Source organism: Protopterus annectens, chromosome 11.part0 (assembly GCF_019279795.1).
Source record: "Protopterus annectens isolate FY-2018-M chromosome 11.part0, PAN1.0, whole genome shotgun sequence".
Classification (NCBI taxonomy): domain Eukaryota; kingdom Metazoa; phylum Chordata; order Ceratodontiformes; family Protopteridae; genus Protopterus; species Protopterus annectens.
The window spans coordinates 452,075,712-452,097,460 of NC_056745.1; the positions used below are offsets into that span (position 1 = coordinate 452,075,712).

General features: G+C 38.8%; 1 protein-coding gene across 1 annotated transcript in view; it reads right to left on the reverse strand.

Moving 5' to 3' along the window:
• The window catches only part of LOC122814953 (lens epithelium-derived growth factor-like), a 668,706-nt gene that overhangs the window by 77,838 nt on the left and 569,119 nt on the right, over positions 1–21,749 (reverse strand). Inside the window, exon 9 of the mRNA XM_044087212.1 lies at positions 16,286–16,459. Within this exon, the coding sequence (XP_043943147.1) occupies positions 16,286–16,459 (174 nt within the window). The remainder of the gene's footprint in view (positions 1–16,285; positions 16,460–21,749) is intronic.

Below are 21,749 nucleotides of genomic sequence, written 5' to 3' on the forward strand. Positions count from 1 at the left end.
TAACGTGTGGAAATGAAATCTGTATCCTTGGGACACTATATTTAAAACCCATTTGTCCTGGGTAATGAGTTCCCAGTTTTTGGCCTGCAGACCAATCTTTCCCCCTAAAGGAGCAGTCAGTTGAGAAGTGCTTGGAAGTTTTAAAGTCAACGCATTGAGACAGCTTTCCATAGGGGGGAGTCTTACTACTCCCAGATTTGGAAGCGGAAACCCCCCACTGCTTAGTCTTGTGTGTACTCTGGGACTGAAACCTGGGGTTTCTGCTGGGTCTGGGTTTGGATTGAGAAAGCCTGTAAGAGGCAGGAAAGGACCAATTCTTAGAGGGCCAATGCCTACTAAATCTTGGAGTCTGAACTTGTAAGAAATCTTTAACAGTTTGCATAGATTTAGCTTTATCTTTCATATTTTTAAGAACTTCCTCTGTTTTGTTGCCAAACAGGCGGTCCTGATTTAAGGAAGCATCCAACAATTTAGCTTTAACATGATCAGGCAAAGATTGTTCCTTAAGCCATGCATGCCTTCTAAGTACAGACCCAGTGACAGCAGTCCTGAAAGAGGCCTCTAATGAATCAAACCCACATTGTAAAGTATGTTTTCCAACCTGTTTAGCAGAATGCATTAAATCCTGTAAATCCTTATTTTCAGCACAGTGAGGAATCAACCTAATTTTCTGTTTAAGCAATTGAATAATATGTTGTTGATACTTTAACACATGAAACTGACCATTTAAGGCCCTAATGGCCAAGGTTGCAGAAGTGTATACCTTCTTACCCCATCTAACCAATGCCCTGGAGTCTCTATCAGAAAGGTTAGGATTTTTGGCAGTAGAAGTCTTAATGCCCTTGGGCCCCTGTGAAATAGTCTCAGGATCTGCAACAGGATTTTTAAAAAGGAACTTGTGAGAATCAGGAACCCTGTAATATCTATCAGGTTTTCTGGGAGCAGGAGGCAAAGAATCAGGGGACAAACTAGATTCTGAAAAGGCATCATCAACAATGTCTAGAACAGGAGGGATAGCTAAAGGCCTATGTTGAGGCAGGAGTAAGAAGTCCCTAAGCCTCTTTTTCGAATCTGAAAAATCCTGGCTTTCCCAGTGGAAATGCTCCCTTAGAGTATGCAAGGTTTCACCAAAAGAGAAATCCTCTGGAGGGGAAGCAGAGGGAATAGGGTCCTCTGCATCAGAATCCTCATAAGTAGATAAGGGTAAATCCAGATCATCAGAAGAAACAGAAATATTGAATCCTCATCAGAAGATTCATAGACAAATTCAGTCCTAGGTCTCTTAGAAGAGGATTGTTGGCTTCCCCTGATTAAGTTATAAGGTCTTCAGCCATTCTTATCACTTGCTTTTTTAGGCATAGAGGCCTGAGCATGTGGCCTGGGCATCGGTTTTCTAGGCATGGTTCGAGTTTTAGGCCTTAAAGAATAAGGTGGCTTTGGTTTAATATGCAAATCCATAGGCCTGAATACACCCTCAGAAGCCAGTGACTGCACAGAGGCTCCAGACCCATCCAGGGTAGAGACATCCACAGGTTCCACAGTTGAAACATCTCGCGGCATATCGGACTCCAAATGGGTCTCAGTAGAGGCCTGTGAATCAGAAGTAGTGGGTATCAGGGGCTGCGAAGGTGCCTCACTGAGTACCGGTGAACTGGTGACTGGCTTAGGAGAAGCAACGTCGGCAGCTTTGGACATAGGCGGTCTGTCTCTGTCTTTATCTTTGTGTTTTTTTGGAATGCCAGTAGTTGGATGGCTTACTGATGACATATCTGGATAATTGAACCGAGAACCAAAATATTTAGAGGCGTAAATATACCAATGATGGATAGTGTGTTAGTTAAATAAGGCACAAAACCGACAGCAAGGTACGTCATGGTCAGGACCTAGGCAAGGAATACAGTATGAATGAAAATCTTTGTGAGGTATTTGCTTTCCATAAGAAATGCAATTAACTTCAACTGACATCGGTAAGGAGCAAGAAAAGTTTTCCCTAATGGGGTACTTAAGCTTTAGTTGAAGACTTCGGTTCTGAAACTCAAAAATGAAAATTTCAGGAGTCGGCCGACCGGCACTTGCGAACTGCTTTTGCTTTGGGCACTGCACAGCACAGCAAGAAAGACTGATGTAATGGCATCAGCTGCATGTTCTATACCCCTGACAACCTGACATCATGGAAGAAGAGACAGCAACCGACGCAGGACCCAAGACTTTGTTAATCAGGCCGACTGAGGGCTACTGCAAGTAGATAACCCAAATGTGATGACTGCAACAGTGAAACACGAAGAACATCAAATGTTCCATACTGACAGACACAAACACAGATTTGAGATAACCTAAAAGAAACCTTAACCATGCTAAGACCCATGGCACAGCCTGTGGTTCTATTAAGTGCTGTCTGGCTTTGTCTTATCTTTATAGCTCTCTCAGCTGGGAAAACACTTGAATGCCTTCAGAAAATATTTACTCCAAGCCATTTCTCTTTATCAGATTGCCTGCTAGAGACATCACAACCAGACACAAAACTGTTTACTACAAAAAAAGCATTATAATATTCAACATTCTTTTTCATTTACTTGCTTTCTCTTAAAACCTGTTACTAGATTTAGCTAATGCCCTTAAACCAGTCATTCCCTTATGCAAAAATGAGAAAATGCACACTAATTTTTCTTTTGTCATGCTCTTTTAACCAAACCATTTTTTTTGCATTGCAGTGCCTTCATTTGGAGCACCAGTTTACATTAGTATTCCCATTACACTTAAAAATAACTGAAAAAAATACTTAATAACATGCAAAGAATATCATACACTACTAAAATAGTACCACTATAAAAAAAAATGTTTTATTTACAGTTAACGTTCTCCCTTCACCTCTGCTCTCCTGAGTACTTTTCCGAACATTAATGATATGAAGTAGGGCACATGCTTTAGAGTCCCCTACAAGTTGAACAAAGTCCAATATTTCCAGATTTTCTTGTTCTTTCATGTTTTACAAATATAATTATAGCTTTACAATCCTACATTTGTCAATTTCCAAGTTACTGATTTTATTCTCCAAACATTAATTACATGAAGAAGGGTATATGCTTTAGAGTCCTCTACAAGTTTAACAAAGTCCTAGAATGTCCAATATTTCCAGATTTTCTTGTTCTAATACTGTTCATCTCCAGCTCCCAAACACTGTCTTTGCTTCATTTCCAATGTGCTCTTGATTCTTCTAGTCAACTCTTGTGCTTTTTTTCCCCTCTCAAACATTTTCCATTGAAACAGTGGAAAAGATTTCACTGGCACAGTCTCTCTGTGGTCTTTATTATCAGAAGAACATGAAGAAGCATCTCTTTCTGTTTCAAAGCTCAATTTTTGTTGGGCCAACGTTTGTATTTCTTCCTTAGCATGTACTTCATTATAAAAATTATTTTGTTCCTCCAGGGAAAATATCTTGAAAGTAGCCTGCTTCTCAACATTCCCTGAATAACGGAATAAACTTACTCCTCTTCTGCCTGGTGTACAATAACTAGTCATTATCCACAAACACTTTGCTGCCCCCAATTTTTAGTACTTTGTCCTTCTGCCAAATTTTTGACAGAATCAACCCCTTCTGCTGGTATGATTGCATCTTTACTTTTAAAGGTCACATTGTTTTCTCATAGCCAGGTTTTGAGCATATATACAATGTGCCCTTTCAATTAATAATTCGTGTTGTGGAATACCAGTCTAGTTGCTTATTTGTGGTTTCATAAAATTAATACAGTCTGCTCCTTCCAGCTTCTCGAGTACAGCAGAAAATCTCAGGTTTTCCCTACATGCTCTGTCCTCTAATTCTATTATTTTTTTAAACATCTCTTCTTGTGCACTATCATTTTCTGCCAGCCTCTTCTTTATTTCAACCTCTGAGTTTTCACTTTTATCACTTTATCTAAATATTTGTTTAAAACTTCTTCCATTTTTTTCCAGCCTGTTATAGTTTGAGTTGACATACTCCCAACAGTGTTTCATTTATTTTAGTCAGGTCTGTGTGCAGTTACCTTATACTTTCCTCTAGGTTAATGGAAGTCATGTCTGAAGCTTGTACTGCTTTTTGTTGAACAGCTGCAGTACTTTTCACAGTCAGTGTTTTTTCATCACCTTTTGTAGCTATTTTGCTTCAGGTCCTCTGTTTTTCTTTTTTTTTTTTTCCCTGGCATCCAGGCAGTGCGCTTACTATCCAGTTACTGAAATTTACCCAGAAATCTAGATCCACTGGCTTTCTCTGCTAAGCTTCTGTTTTCACAGCAGGAGAGCTAGAATTAAGCTGTTACTCAGTGTGCAGCCATCTCAGAATTCCTTACCTCCAGGTTTTGAGAATAATTTAAAGGCATTAGAACAGAAACTGCAGGTATTCAAACATTTACAACATTTAGTTTTGAAGAGGTTTTAAAAATGGGTATTGTACCTGATGGCTACAGAATTTTGAAAATACCCACCTATGAAAACAAATACCCTGACTTACTATGATAATGACAGACATTAAATTGGAAATTTGGTAAAGAATATATGACTTTAACAAATGATTTCTTTATACCTATGGAACAATGACTGATGACTGAATTACAGATACTCAAGAGCTTCCTGCTCACAAAAATTATTACTGATACTCAACGAAAGCTGTATAACATCATGCTAGATGTTATACCAATTTTTCCGCGAAGGCTACTAACCACTAGTAATAAAAGAAAACTAACTATGATGTGAATGACTTAAAGAATGCAATTTTTCCCCCGCTGGCCTAAGGTCAAAGGTCAGTGCCCCCATGTGACGATGACACTAAAGTTCTGACTCAAACAGAAGATGCTCTAAGTATGCATACATTGGCTCTGAATGTGAGTGAAATGCCTGCAAGAGTGGACGATAAGTACATCTCTGCTCTAGATGCCCTGGAAGTGGATTTTCCACAATTTCTACAAATGGTACCATTACCAATGCCTCAACAGCATTCTAGAATATAGAAAAGAAATCAAATAAACAGAGGCGCAAGAGAAAGAGACTGTTTATATAAGTGGCTCTTGACAATGGCACAGACACAAGACAAGGCAAAAGACTTTAACTTATTGTTTTAATATATTAGACTATGTATTAATAGAAGCAGATATGTGGATTTTAAATAAAGAGCTAATTTTTATACCAGCACAAGTGGCAGTATTTCAGACATTTTAGTTAAATCAAGATTATAAAGGAGGCAACTGAATTAATTTTTTTTCCTCTGGTAAATGTATAACAGACAAGAATTTTGGAACAAGCTGTTTTATTCCTATAAACCAGTCCATCATCATAGCATTCCAAAAGGCATGTGAGAAAGACTTTTTCAGACTTTTTCAATGGACATAAATAAAATAACGTGCACTACCAAATAAGAAGTGTTCACACAGTGAATAAATATGTTAACAAGGTGGGAAGGATCCGACTATGTTGCACAGGTTAATGAACTATGAACTAATTTATAGGTTTACTCCAAAACAGATACATATGATACTAATAAGATTACTGCATCAATTAACACTATCACATATATGCTCATTAACCAATATGTAAACCTTGAAATGAGGAATTATTTTCATATATTATACTAAAAGGCCCCTGTAGTCCAAGGCCTTCCTAAAATACATAAGGATTTGAGGAATCCATTGATGAGGCCAATTGTCAGGGACAAGGTGAATCACAGAATCAATTTCAGTTTATTTTAAAACAAAATAAGAACATTAGTTGAGAAAGGAACAAGGCATATAAAAGACACTGAATATTTTTTAAAGAAAGTATCTGAACAGCAACATAATAACTTATCCATCGGTAATACTCATTTGTGACTCTAGGCATTTATCATCTAGTCACAGTAACACCTAATACTTATGTGTGTAAATCTGTTAGAAAATATTTAAGTGACATCTTTCCTAGAAAATAATACTATATGTGAACTACACTTGACAGTTTTAGAAAGTAATGTAGTTTTGTTTAAGGAAAATGCAACTCAGGGTGACTATGGGAATGCCTAAAAATGGAAATAGCACACACCCATGGCAGTTGGGGCAACTACTGCATAGAGAAAAGTAGGTTGGAAAAAGGACCCTTTACCATAAAGAATGGGACAACCATAAAAGCAGTCTGGAGCTTTTCACAGAGACAGAACTAGGCCAAGTTAACATACACAAACAAATATTTGGTGCCACTTTTTCAGTCATGTTGTCCATCACAGACATAGGATAGCAAGCTTATGGACCCTTCTCCCTGCCGAATTCAGTGAAAGAGATCACTTCAGAATTGCTTGCATAAGCTAAAGCATCCTATCCAATGCCTCTTTCTCCAAGGAAGACTAGAAGTGGGAAAGATGTGTAAGGAAATTAAGGGCTCAGTGACTTAGTCTATCCAAATATCTGGAATCCTGACTCTAAACAAATTTGGCAGCAGGCTAACAATGGGTAAAACTGCCTTCCAGTTTATAGCCTGCTACAGACCACCCTCCCAAACCCGGGAACTCCACTCGGCCTTCCTGAGAACACTGGAAAATATGAAGGTCTCTCCAAACACCATTATATTGGGCGACTTCAACTACCCAAACATAGACTGGGAGTATTACTGTAGCTCCAACACCCTAGCCCAAAGGTTCCTAGAATTTATAAACTCAAATGCTATGGAACAGCTTGTTACCACTCCCGCAAGAGGGGAAAACATACTGGACCTGATCATCACCAACATGGGGACTCTATGCTCCAGACCAGAAGTGTATCCCTCACTGGTAAGATCAGACCATAAACTAATCTCACTAGATATTCACATCCCAACCCCAGCCCCTGCCCAGAAAACCACAGTGAAAAACTTCTCTAAAGCAAATTTCACACTCCTCAAAACCGAGGTGGAATCCTTCAAAGCCCCTGGGCCTGTGGAAAATGCAGCCCAGACTGCAGAATCCTTTATAAATGCATTCTATGAACACCTTCAGGAATGCATGGATCATGCAATCCCAAACAAAACCAAGACCCAATCCTCCAAAGGCAGGCGTCCTGTCTGGTGGACCCCAGCCATAAACAAACTATACAATAGAAGGAGGAAGCTACTACATGATAGAGCAAAATCCCAAAAAGGGAAGGCATCTCTGATCAGTATTAGCAAAAAACTACGGGCACTCATAAAATCGTCTAAGGCCAGCTTCGAGAAAAATTGCACAGGACACTAAGGATAATCACAAGGCTTTCTTTAGTTATGTTAGAAACCTGGGTGGGAATTCCCAGATATGCTCAGACTTGGTCCAAAATGACAAAAAATACACCGAACCCACAGACATTGCCAACATCCTAGCTGACAGGTTCAGCGCAAACTTCTCCCCCCCTTCCCCACCAAAAGGGCAAATATCTATCCCAGCAGAGTGCTTTCCCCCTGACATCTCAGATGCTCAGGTAAGAGCCGCCTCCAAAGCAAAAACACAGCATCAATGGGATCAGACGGTGTCCCGGCTACATGAACTCCAAGAAGAACTAAACCCAAACATAAAACTACTGTTCAATCTCAGCCTTACTACAGGATATGTACCCAAAGAGTGGCGTACAGCAACAGTGGTCCCTCTCCACAAAGGTGGTGCCTCACCGGATCCTGGAAACTATCGCCCCATAAGCCTGACTAGCTTGGTCTGCAAAGCTATGGAAAGGATCATCATGGACCTCATAAATAAAGATATTGGGGACCTACAGACACTGGATCCTACCCAGTTCGGCTTTGTTAAGGGCAGATCCTGCCTCTTAAACCTGGTCTTTTTCTTTGAAACAGTCACCAAGGCCATTGACGGGGGGAAGGTGGTCCACACAGCCTACCTGGACCTCGCAAAAGCCTTTGATACAATACCCCACTCGGGCATTATAGATAAGCTCACCAGCTTAAATATAAACCTCTATGTCACTAGATGGGTTGCAAACTGGCTCAAGGACAGAACCCACATGGTTAGAATTGCTGGAGCCATGTCAGACTCCAAACCAGTTACAAGTGGCATCCCACAAGGCTCAGTCCTGGGACCTCTCTTGTTCGGTATATATTTCTCGGAGGTACACACCAACATGGAAGGACTGTGGCTGACCAAGTTCGCAGATGACTGCAAACTGGGCGCCATAATCGACTCTCCAGCCGACACAAGCATCCTACAAAAGGGCCTCATAGAAAGAGACAACTGGTGCCAGAGCCATGGCCTCAAGCTAAACGCCAAAAAGTGTATAGTCATCCCCTTCAGCAAAAACAAAGTGCCCACAAATTACCACATAGATGGTAATCCATTCCTGGGGACCCAAGTTGATAGCGACAACCATGTGGCCAAAGTGGTTAGAAAATCATTTTATATAGCCCACCTAATCATGAAGGGATTCACATCTAGATCAGGGGAGGTCATCGTGCCTCTTTACTCATCCCTCATCAGGCCCATAATTGAGTACAATGCCCCTTTTGGGATGTACCTTACCAGACACCTGCAGCAACTGGAAAGACCCCAAAAGTACCTCACCAAGAGGATCAAAGGGCTCAAACAGATGCCATATGCTGCCCGGTTAAAGAAACTCCAGCTCTACTCAGTGGCATACCGCCTGCTCAGAGGCGATCTGTGCCTGACATATAAAGCCATGTCCAACCCGGAATTAATGGACATGCTCAGAAAATCCAAATCCCATCGAGCTATGCGCTCAAGAGACTTGAACCTCAGCACTGAAATAAATAGGACATGCTGGAGGGACAGATTCATAACCCAGAGGCTCCCTTCACTCTGGAATAAAATCCCAGTCCAGGTTAGGCAGAGTCCCTCATTGACTCTCTTCAAGAGGAATCTTGATGAGTGGATGGGAGATCGTAGATTTACTCCAGGTATCACTTCTGTGTAACTGTTAGACAGATGCACAGTATACTAACCTCGAAAAAGGGCATAGCAAAATTAATTTTAAAATGGGTGGCGAAAGCCAAACACACTCTGGCTAGGCTTGTAAATGCCCTACGGCAGACAGCCTAGTATGAACCTATGAACCTATGAACCTATGAAGGACCAAGGCCTTAAGATGGGCAAGAGAAGCAACGGAAAAGCCATCCTCAAATTAAACTAACAGTAGTCAAAACCCATCGTTGGAACATATAGCACAGGCTGCCAGACTGATGAAATGTTTTTATAACATGAAAGCGCTCACTGTTCTGAACTATTGGATTTATTAAATCGATGTGTATATACTGATATCTGCTGTGGTGTTGCTTCTTTTGTATTTTTTGGATTTTCGTACTGCTTCTGAGAGGCACTTTGACCAGGACTGTCTTGTTTTATTTCCTATGCTGGTAGGGTAGTAAGACCATAACACACAGCAATGCTAGTGTTCATGGGCAGAACATCAACATCAGTTGTGAATTATGAAAAAAAGCCATCAATTATCAATTCATCCAAATTTCAACAGGCTTCACATCGACCACTAATGGCCTATGCCAACTTGAGCACATCTGTAGGTCAGTGGGAACTTGGAAGACTACAGCAAGGAATCATGATAAGTAAAAAAGCTTGCCAGAAGCACAGGGGATATGAGGAGTACAACCATCTTAGAACAAGTTCAACAACAATGACATGCCTTGAAAACCGTAAGGCTCACTCCATGTAAGAATGCAAATGAACTAAAAACTGCAACATGTAAATGAAGGCAGTACCAGCTCTTGTGTCTTAACTTCAGGATCAATGCCAAGGGGCATGTCTTTATTATGCTTCCTTACATTACTCCTCTCTGGAGTCTACCTTGTCTTCTAGTTGAGGCCTTCCATCAGCATTCAGTGTTGGACTGTCCTTCACTGGTAAGCATATGAGAACTGCTAGTGATCAAGCTTAAAATGAAGCTCTTTGCAGAGGTTCAACTCATGCTAATAGCTAGAGGAATATAACAAAGGCTAGTTAACTTGAAAGGGAAAGAACAAAGCAGCTTTCCAATGACACTTTAAGATAAGATCCAAGCAACATGAGTGGTGGGTAAAAACTGAGAATTATGGAGCAGGTGTGTTCCTTAAACCAGAAGTGCATGTACCATCACATGCTACAGAAGAACTTGCTATCTAAGTGAGGAAACTCAAGATCAAAGTACAAGCCACTAAAAGAGTTTAAGAAGGAGTTCCAAGAATAGACCTATGTCACTGTGCGTATCAGAGTGAGAGTTAAATTTTTATATCCCTTTCCTAGTCTCTCTACCAAACATGTTTGTGTCTTCTGCTTTTATATGTAGTGGTCTAAACAGGACTGTAAGTGCAATATTCTTTCTAAAGTATAAATAATCAAAATCCATAAATTTTATCTATTCAGTCATGTCTATAAACAAATGAAACTAATTCTTCTAAATCCATCATTCTTTCCTTTCCCAAGTTTTTGACAAAATGTACACATGTATTCCTTCCTCACTAATTCTAACTTTGGTTTTGTATAAATATTTTACTTGAATGTACCATTTTTATTTCTCTCCATTTAAACTAGCCAAATTGCTACTCTATCTTCCCCTAAAGAAGTATTCTACTGCACCTTTTTAAATAACTGGTGATACTACAAGATAATATTTAAAGCTGCTGTACTATAATGGTAATACCTGCCTTTTATGCAATCACTTACAATTACTGAAGGTTAAGTTCTTGTTAAACTCAAAGTTCTTCAGACTACAAAATCTGTTTAGCTTTCATATGCCACAGAATACTTTCATTTTTCTCCATGAACGTGACTTTTGTGCCGATACAAATCTTGACACTAGTACTACTTCTTACATTTTTATTGTACGTTTTTGCTCGTACCAAAGTCTTCGTGTTCATAAACAATGCTTTTTTTATAGCCTGCCCTGAGGTGCACAGCCCACATGACTCAGGACTGATTAGTGACCAGACGCTGCAGAAACAAGTGAGGCAAAGTGGACCTAAATAACCAATGCCTGCTTGGTCACCCTGGGAAGGAATCTTTGTCCAGTATGTACTGACAGCTGCTGAAAGCTAGATACAAAGACAAGGGTAAGAGCAAAGAATGGGGACATGTGCACCTACCATACAGCTGATTGATGGTCTGTAACCAGGATTTGGCAGATAAGTGTTTCTTGTGGTACAGGGTTTTATTTTCTCAGCTTTCATATGCCTACTGTGTGAACTTGAGCAGGTCAATTAACCAGAAAGTCCTTTAGGGGATACTGAAAATATGGGCTAGCTCCTAAATGGCCTCCTCGACTGCATGATTAGTAATTATGTATGAACCCATAGACCAAGGAGGGCCATGGGATAGAAATGTGCAACAGTTCATGACAGAATTCCATGAAGTAAAAACAGTTGTAAGACATTTCAAAACCTTAACAGCTGCATGGATAATGACCCTCCCAATGCTGAGAACTTGGGTTCAAATGACAGGCAGACAGAAGATAAGGATCATGAAGATGTCCTCTCTGTGATGCTTATGAATATGCTAGAGGAAAATGGTTTAATTTCAAACAGCTGATGAATACAGTTCAAGAAGCAAGCCCTGGCTAACGATTACAGCCTGAAAAGATGGAACTCAAGGAGCTAATGGCTACCTCTCCTAGAAACTGGACTGGATTGCTGTCACTGCTGCGGTCTGTAGGTATGCACCCAATCCACTGTAGTCCACTCCACGCTGGCATGCTTGTTTACAATGGTATGCATGGACTGATACCATTCTGTGGCAGAGCATAAATATTACATGAAACGAGTACAGCCAGTGGTTACATTTGATGATTCCCAGTTCTCATACACTTAGAAGCCATTAGAGACACTAAGGAGGGTAATAATATTTATTTATTTATTTACACTTTGTTGAGCAGGTTAGCCCCACTAGGCCAATGGACTTTTTTCAGGGTTGGTCGAAGATGGTATCTGTACTAACTAGGGCAAATTTGGCCAGGGCTCTAAGGAACTTCCCATATTCATTTTTAAAAGATGGAAATAAAGAAGCAAATTTTTATACCAAAGGCTATATAGGCAGTAAAATGCAGGAATGAAAAAGTAACAAAAGAAGGAAAAGGGTTAAAAAGACCAACAGGAAAAACTGCAGGAATAGAATGTTTTAAAAAGAAAGGGGACAGTTGTGGGAAGATCATATACCAATGAAGTCATGTTATGGAAGGCTGACAAAGTGGTGGACAGTGTATAAAGAAAAGTTTAAAAAATATACTTAAAGTTAGAGAGAGAGAGAGCAATGAAAGAAGAAAAATGACATATAATAAGCAAAAGGAAATTGTTAAAGCATAGTAGAGAAATGGTCAAGGTGCAATCTTTAAAAATAATAAGAAAAAACAATATAAATATAATAAAGAAAAATTTAAAGAATGATATTATACAAAATATCTGAAAGGCAGAAAAGAAGTTTTGTCTTTTTAGGTAATAAATTGAGATACAATGAGAGAAAAATGAATGCAATGAAGGAAGAAAAAGGACACTTAAAATACAAAAGAGAAAATTATGGATACAGATGAAAGGTACGTAGAGAATATGTAGGTGTGATAAAAAGAGTGTAAGACAGAAAGTAAAGAAGATGAAAAAGGAGTTGGAAGAAATGGAGAAAAGAATCAAGAGGAAAGAGTTAGAGGATCCTACAAATGAGGATGGAGTAGAATCTGCAAGAGGTCCAAATGGATGTGGGTAAAGTTTTCATAAAGAAGCCTCAGAAAAAGAAAAAGATTTTTCTGTAAATATCTAATGAATAGAAGGTATAGAAGAAGAGATTTCCAATGACATAATAAAATGAATATGGAAAAAGGGCAAGGGAAGAAATAAAACATCAGTTATGTTATGAAATACTGACTATAAAATATTTAAGGTTGTTCAGAAAAGAATGATGGATATCATGAAAGAAGAAATGGATGAAGGAGTGTATGGGGTTAAAAGAAAACAGTAAATGAGATGCTAATGATGGTTAAAGACGTCGTTGAATGTAAAGATCAAGGGGAGGAGAAGAGAAAGTAACAATATGTAAAGTGGTTTAGACATTTGCCACTACTGATCCTGGGGAAATATTGAACATTTTAAAAGAATAAGAGGTAAGAGAAAAAATAAGTAGGATAGTGAGGACAATTTACAAAAATTCTTGTGTGTCTTTGATAATAAATTAATGTGTAGGAAAAAAAGATAAGACATGGAAGAGGGATAAAGTCGGGTTGTCCACTGAACATAGCGCTGTTTGTGAAGCTAACGAACGTGGTTATACAAACATGCAGTCCAAGGTTAGTTGATGGTAGATGGTAAGTTAAGAAAGCGATAACAGTACCATTAATGTTAACATATGCAGATGATCTGCTTTTAGTAGCCAAGAAGAAACAGAGGATGAAAGAGAGAATTTTCAGAACAGAACAAATTTTGGCTACAGTAGGATTACAGATAAATGAAATACTAAGGTGTTCGGAGAAGCGATAAGAGTAGTAGGAATCTATTTTATCAAAAGTGAAATTGATTTTCAAAGGGTTAAGTTTGGAAGGGAACAAATAAGAATAGAACAATGATGGAGAGACGTTTTAAAAAATATGAAACTTGACAGAATGGTTAATTGTGCTTCTGTGGTTCCTAACAAAAAGTGTGTGTGTGTGTGTGTGTGTATATATATATATATATATATATATATATATATATATATATATATATGTGTATATACACACACACACACACACACACACACACACACACACACACACACACACACACACACACATATATATATTAAATACACATATTTTAAGAAAACTAGCATATATAGTTGGTTTGTATAAGCTTCCAAGCTGTATGGAAAGTGAACTGTAGTGTATTTTTTTTATTTTTTTTTTTTAGGAACAAGGTTGAATCCATCCTAAAAAAGGATAGTTTATCATTTAAAAGAAAAGGGAGTCGAATTTAATAAATCATGTTTTCTTATTGCGAATAAATTTGCTTTGGGTGATAAAAAGGTATCTGAAAAAGACAATAATGGAAATTTATTATTTGAAAAAATATGAAGATATATGGTGGGGGAAAAGAGAAGCAAACAGTCTGCAAGAAAATAAATATGGAAGAAAAGTAAACACATGGAAAATTGATAAAAATAAAGTAGAAATGAAAAGGACAGAATGGTATAAAAATATAATGAAAGCAAACTATTTTGATCCCTGGGGAAAATCGGGAGGGGGGGGTTGAATACAAGAGAGCAATAAGTAAAAGGCAGGTAAGGTCTGAACCTTTTTTGAAGCCAATGATGTTCTTTGGTATTTATTACTGGACAAACTGCCACTGAAAAGTAACATGAAATATAAAATGATAGAAGAAAGAAAGAATCTGTAATAGTTGTAATACTGAAGGAACATCACAACATTGTATTATGGACTATACAAAAACATAAAAATTTTGCATTATTACTCAAAGATGTTTATGAATGAAAAGTATTTAAAACACTAATATGGACATAGTGTGGTCTGAAAAAAAGTTGGGAGTGAAAAAGAAACTGAACTATAGGATAAAATTGAATTCACTGCTATTTGGTGGTTATGGAAAAGAAGACACGAAGAACTGCTGTATAACAGAAGAAAAGAGGAAGAGGAGGTAATATGTGATGTAAAGATGGTTATGGTAGAAAGGAAAGGGGGTGTAATTGCTGTTAAATGTATTTAGGAAAATGAATATGTGAAGTGTTTTATTAAGATGTATAAAGTGTGTTACAAACTGGAAATGTAACAAATGTGTAAATAATGAAAAAAATTGCAAGATTTAATAGAATAAAGCAACCCCTAATTGTTTAGATAACTTCTGTGGGATCTTCACATCCACTTAGATAACTTCCATGGGATCTTTAGATCCACTTGTTTAGACAACTTCTGAGAGACCTTTACAACCACTTTAGCTACCACCAGCTCAGGAAGATGAGGCTTTTGTATAACTATTAATTAAAAGGACAGCCCACTCAGGATTGCAGCACCCTTCCTTATACTGCACTGCAGTGTCAGTACTGGAAAATTAATCAAACTACCTTGTCTAGGAGTAAAACCCACAGTCTACTGCACCAAAGGTGAGTGCATGACCTATTTTGACTGCAGTAGCTCAAGTCGCAGAAGTCAGCAGCACCAAACAGTGTTAAGACGTTACAGGCTGATGAGGTCTGAAGCAAAAGCAACATAAATTTACCAAAATGAAAAACCTTTATTTAGGAATAACTTAAATACACATATTCCATATGTTCCTTACACTTTTCTGGTACAGCAGAACTTACTTTGCCTTCTTTCCTTCCTACAATATGTACATGTATATGTGTGTGTGTGTCTGTGCTTATACATTATTTATCTTTATGTAGTGAGCATTTTAGTACTGAATTGTCCACGATTAGGAGTGCTTAACATTACTAAGGGCATACTTGATGCTGTTATTTTTCATCTTGATCACCTTCCTTCTTTTTCATCAATATTGAAGCCTTTTGACTGTTTCATAATTTCTCTGTTCTTACTGTTTATATCACCAGAAGTACTTGTACATTTCCCCAGTTTCTCAGTCCTTTCTTATCAGCATGACTAGCTTGAAAGGGATATTGGTATTCCCTCTCCTCATAACATCTTCTTCATCACATTCATCTTTCTTCTCTTCCCCATCAGTCTCCCTTTCTCTTTCTTTTTATAGATCTTTCTCAGTGCTTGCTCTAGTTTGCATCACCATTTTTTAAAAATCCTGCTGTGACTAATACTGACAATAACCATTTCCTTTTCCTTCTTTAACCATGTGCATTTCTTTACTTGTTATTCCATTTGTTCATATACAGTTATATGTTTTACACAATTTATTATCAGAAGCTCGACTCAACCTGCACCGAATCTGGCAAATGACTTCACAGCAGCAAATCTCTCAATCTCTCAATGCCAAAAACACAGTATGCCATACACCTGATCTTGTCGCCCTCCCCCACCCCGCTTGGGGCCCATGTTAGCACTTGTTCCTGGATCTGCAGTGCTAGAAATGTTTGGGATTTGGTGTGTTATGACGTTTCTTGTTTTTGGCATTGCCAGATTTGGAGCAGCTTGCATCAAATATCTGATAGTAAACTGTTTTACACATAACCCTTATTTGGTCCATGTGATTTATTGCTTCTTGGCCTTTCCTGATGTGTTATGAGACATATTCAAAGTAATTTCAGTAGTTACACTAAAAGTCTGTTCACTTACTACTACATGCATTACACTGTTAACAAAATCCTACTCACAATGAAACAGGCAATAAATCCTCTCTTAAGTTCCATATTAAGTACAAGTAAGAAAAATACAAAAAGGAAAATCCTTTTCACCTGATACTGTTGGTTCCACGACCTCTTCTTTGCTTGAGTTTATTTTATGTGATTTGTCCTGCTTTGCTTTTATTGCTGAATTACCCGTCTTTGTCATTTTGCTTTTCTTCTTTTCTCTGATCTGGTCTGAAGCCAGTTTATGTTGCTCTTGGGATATGCTGGCCTGCTGACTTGCTAAAGATCAAAGAGATATATGTTAAACTTGGAGTTCTCATCAACCTACATTTATTTCAGACACAGTGTATCAGCAGTACATAGGTATCTGCAAACCTAGTGATTGAAGACAGAGCCCAACCTAAAGGCGTAAACACTGATGCACTTTCATGTCTCTACAGTCCTGAAATATAATGCCTGTGGCTAATAAACAAGAGCTAATCCGAACAGCAAATGATCAGCATTTTATTTAAGCAAACGACAGACCACATTTCCTACTACTGTACCCTTACCATAGTTTAATTTAATTTCTGTATTTGCTGTGTGGGTAAGTTAAATGACCACTGTAGATCCTGTTTAGCCAAAATGGACAATTTGCATGACTATGTCTGGGCAATTAGCAGCAATAACTTCAACCAGCATGTTTTTGGGAATCAGGATGATGACTGGAGAAAGCAGAACATGCAGACTCCATAGAGATCGTAACCACATAGCAGGATTGAACCCTACACCCTGGAGCTCGTAGGAAAGAAACCTTAACCACCAAGCCATTATGTCATCTACTTTTCTGCCTTACATGCTTAACCCACTATTTACTTATATAGGCCTATGATTCTTCTGGAATTACTCACTTTCTATGCTTTGCTAATCTTTGCCACCTAAGGTTCCTGCTGCAGTTCATCACATGTATCCCTTACACAAGCAAACAATTTCAAATTGTTATACAACTTCTGCTCTCCCTATTTCCTGTTCCTAAACTGTACACTGCTTACTTGATGGCTCCAGAAACACGTGGAATTCTACATATAGTTTAACTTGCACCCATTATGGGTTGACCCACCTTGCCTACTGGATCTCCATACGTACTTTGTTCACATGAATTCACACAGATAGGCACTGAATGAGGCACTCATCTGGCTGTTTGTGGCAGCTCAGGTGGATGTAAAAAATACTACACCACTTATCAAAAAGAGAAGGGGAAGTTCCACGATGCAATCTTTTAGAATATAAAGAAAACATCTGAATCAGAAGTGGGACATTGAAAAGCAAAGCAGTGTTGTATGCACTTTGGGTAATGGTAATAACTGGCATAAATTTATAATGGAAACTAACCACAGAAAATGATAGTGAATAAAAAACAAAGAGAACAAGAGAAAAAAAAAGAAAAAGATAAAACTGAAAAATATTATTATTATTATATTAAAGGTACAAGATACAAAATAAAAAAGACTGGAATAAAGAAAAAAACAAAAAAAAAAAAAAGTCTAAAAATAATATATACCAGATGAAAAAAAGCAGAGAGAAAATGGTCAAGCTAGTGAGTGAGTGAGAGACAGACAGTGAGGACATAAGTGACCCCAGGTCTTCAATGACTTCTCTGCATTTGCTATCATGAAGGAGCAAGTGAAGAATTGACTAAATAAGGAAGCTGATAAAAACAGTTCAGGTATTCATGCTTTAATTTTTGCTTTAATTTTCAACATGCTCTGCAATACTGAAATGTAGTGTGTGAAAACAGAGTCAACATCCAGGCAACTTTGAGCACCCAGCGACCCGAACGGTCTCTAGGGGCCCCCCCCCCTGGGGGTCCCCCAACCCCGACAACGTTATTATTTTATCCTGATATTTTCTAACACGTCTGTAAAACCAACAAAATCTAGTACAGCAATCTTGAATACTTAATAAACCAGGTGGGTAATAACTCATTTATATCTCCTTTCTACATAGTAACAGTGTTTTATCAAGTAACAGGCTTCATTGTACAACTGACTTAGAAGTTTAGCTTTGCTGGTGGACATTCTCTACAACTAAAAACCAACAGTACAGCTAGTAGGCTTTAGAAATATATCTGTGCTGTGGGGTGGCTCAATCATCCTGACTGTGTGGTGGGCCTCATGCTACTGTGCTGTGGAAAAAAAAAGAGAGAGAAAAAACTATATAAATTAATTAGACAGGGGCAGCTGTGTGATGAGAATGATACTGAGTTGATACTAATCTGCTCGTCAACTCCACTCCATCTCAAAACTCAGCCTCCTCAGATGTACATGTAGCAACAGGCTTCTGTATGTGTGGTGTGGGTGTGGGGGGATGGGGATTGGTGTGTTTACTTTCTTTTACCTTCATTAGACAAACCTGTGCAGCAGTAGTCAAGTCCAGCTTGTAGTTTTGCAGGCTGAGAGGCTTGTCATTTTTTCTTTACTTTTCTCACAGCCCCCTCAGAGGTGTAACAACTTTTATTTATAGCTAGGTGTAGTGTGCTGTGAGTAGTAACAGTAACAAATACTGTAACTGTTACTTTTTCACTTTTCTTTTTTTCACACATCCACCACACACACACATACAGGGGGGCGGGGGATGAGAGTTTAGGAGGCAGGCTATGTAAGTCAGTAGACCTTGTAAGTCAGTACTGAATGTAAAGCATTTGAATCTCTGCTTTTGAATTCTGCTTTCATCCCAATCTAACATCAAAGAGATGTATAGGCAATAGGGTTAGGGGGAGGCAGTGGTGGCAGTATTCCCAGATAGGACCTGTCACAACAACTGGCTTATTAGTTTATTGTGACTATTTATTTTAACAGCTTTTTTTGATATTAAGTCATATTATAACTCTATGTCTTCCTGAAAGGAAAACAAAACAGACAGCTGTCTTGGTCAGGGAAGATGCATTGAAAGGATACAAGGAAAACTAAAGCTGAACCACAGCAATGACTTTCTTTCCTTAATCATAACTTCTGTTTAAGTCATTGGATGAAAAGGTTGTGTAAAAAGAAAAAGAAAAGTTTAAAATACACATCAGAGCACACCAAAAGTTATTACTTCTTGAAAATTTGGAAAAGTAAGGCAAAATGTGAGAAAAAGGAAGAAAGAGGAATGTGCAGGGTATGGGGATCCCAAGACAGAGGAAACAGAGTGGAGGGCTGGAGGGTGCGTGTGGAGGAGAGGTTGAAACGGTAGGCCTAGGGTGCCATTTCACCCAAGTCCATTCCTGTACATAGGGTTGTAATGTTTCACTGTTGCAACTAAATGCCAGTAACTGTAAATTTCCCTCTGTGAGATGGGCCAACATAGTGTGGCACATAGGTCTGTTGTAATGTAAGAGCATTACAGCTGCAGGTCAGTCAGTGCATACCACTCCTAAAAGTTTGCAGCATGAACTAAAAGGTTGCTTAGGAGTGGCAGTGACAGGGTGATACTTAGACTAGAAGTACCTAGGGGGCCCCCAAAATGCTAACACTGGCCCTGAGGCCAGGGACAAAGAGGTTATCGCCCACTATAATATTAGCCAGTCTGGCCACAGATGGAATTCTGTGAAGCAGTTTTAGGAACCCTATAGAAAAAGGGGACTTGAACAACTGGAAGGGATGCAGAAGAGGAAGACAAGAGCAGGAAGGAGAACACATGAGCTGAATTACACAGAAAAGTTAAGTGAAATTGGGGAGACTTAGTTGGTTATTAAACATCAATGTTGTTCAGCGTTTTGCTTGGTCAAAACTTGAGCCAAAACAACACCAATTCCTGAGGGGTAAATGTTTCACTTCCACCAAGATTCAGTAACTTTGAAAGTGATTTTAAGCCACTCCTATGGCATAGAAAGATAACGCCATGACTATGGTCCAGACAGCCCAGGCATAAGTAATGGATCAGGAGACTGACAGAGTAGCAGAGAGGGATGGGTAATTCCATCCCAGGGGAAGGACAGTCCCAACAGCATTCATGTATAATGATCCCTGGTGGAGGGGGCACAGCCTAAACATGGATATAGGTGGGGACTTTGACTGAGCTGCTGCAGAGGAGGGGCGATATGTCAGCACGCCCTCAATGTATACCTGCCCTCACAATGAAAGACCCAGTGAAGGATACTAGACACTAGTTAATCCATCAGGGGTAGATGGTGTCTTCACCACAGGATATGCTCTTAGGGTAAGAGTTGGGGTGTTACTTCCTTGTGGCAAAATAGTAGGATGTAAAAGGGCACATCAGCAACTAAATTATCTCTAGGAAGATTAGCTGTCGCCAAATCTCTGAGCTTTGTTGCTTGTGATTATGAAACAGCTGGGACCTAAAACTGCATGTGGGACCCCCCTGCCAATCCCTGTACAAGGAATGGTCAGCCACTGCCTACTGCCACTGCCATCATCATAATAGGAAGGGGAAGCCAGGAGTTTCCGTGTTGAATATGGCAGAATGAACTTCCAGCACTAACAATAACATTTCACATACTGTACTTCACAAGACAATAAAGACAATGCCAGTACAGAAGTTGTGAGAGCCTGCTGCTGATGCCAACAGTATTAAATAAGGGGACAGATCGACCTTTTTGTCTGTGGCATGTGTGAAAGGGCCTGGATTTGTTCACTGTTACCTGCAACAAGAGAGAGAAAATAAGGTAAAGCATTATTTGGGCAGATGATGGGGTTATCTTTCAACCTATATCTATATTAAGTCTGTTGCTTTCATATTTGTGTGATGAAAGGGCATTTATTACGGTGTGTATGTAGGGCACCAAGTAATAATCTGTAGATGACAATATGACATTGTTAGTTATGGCACAGTGCAAATGCAGGTGCCCTGTGGTAGTATGGAGTTATGTTCACTAGATGTGAGCTAAGTATTTCACACTGCAGCCATAAGATAAAAAATAAATGAAACTGGAGGAAATGCATTGTTGCAATCATTGCTGGCAGCATATTGAAACAAAATGTGTGTATCTTGAATTGACTGATAAGGACAGCAATAATGTAATGACCACTTTCAGATGAGAATTAGGAGAATGAAAATGAGGGTAAACAAGACTTTTTAGAAGTATTTTCAATCAGGGGTGGATGAGAAATATGGGTTATGTGGGTACAGAGCTGGGCTCAAATAAGTTCAACGCTCATAGACTTATAAAAATGAATACTTTATGTAAGCCTGAAACTCTCTTCTGTGCACCATAATGGTATTATAAGCTTGCATATGTTTGTGGATGCTAGATACGTCAACCGCAGGAAATGAGATGTATATTTAATCCCTGGACTTCTACTGATAGTTGTTCCCAATACTGTATTTGTTGTGTTTTTGGTGTTTCAACAAATGAGTGCATGCACTCACATGCTCAGCTACACCTATGTGCATTAACTGCTTACAGCATAGAGAGCAGTTCAAGTGATGTGGAGAGTACAGCATACATGTCTCTGACAGATCAGTAAAAGTCTAAATATGGGAAAGAAAGTGAAGCTAATACGCATTCTTTAGCAACATTATTATTATTTAGACACTATTACAAGGACCCCCCCAACAACTAAATGATTTTGCATGCACTAATTGAGCC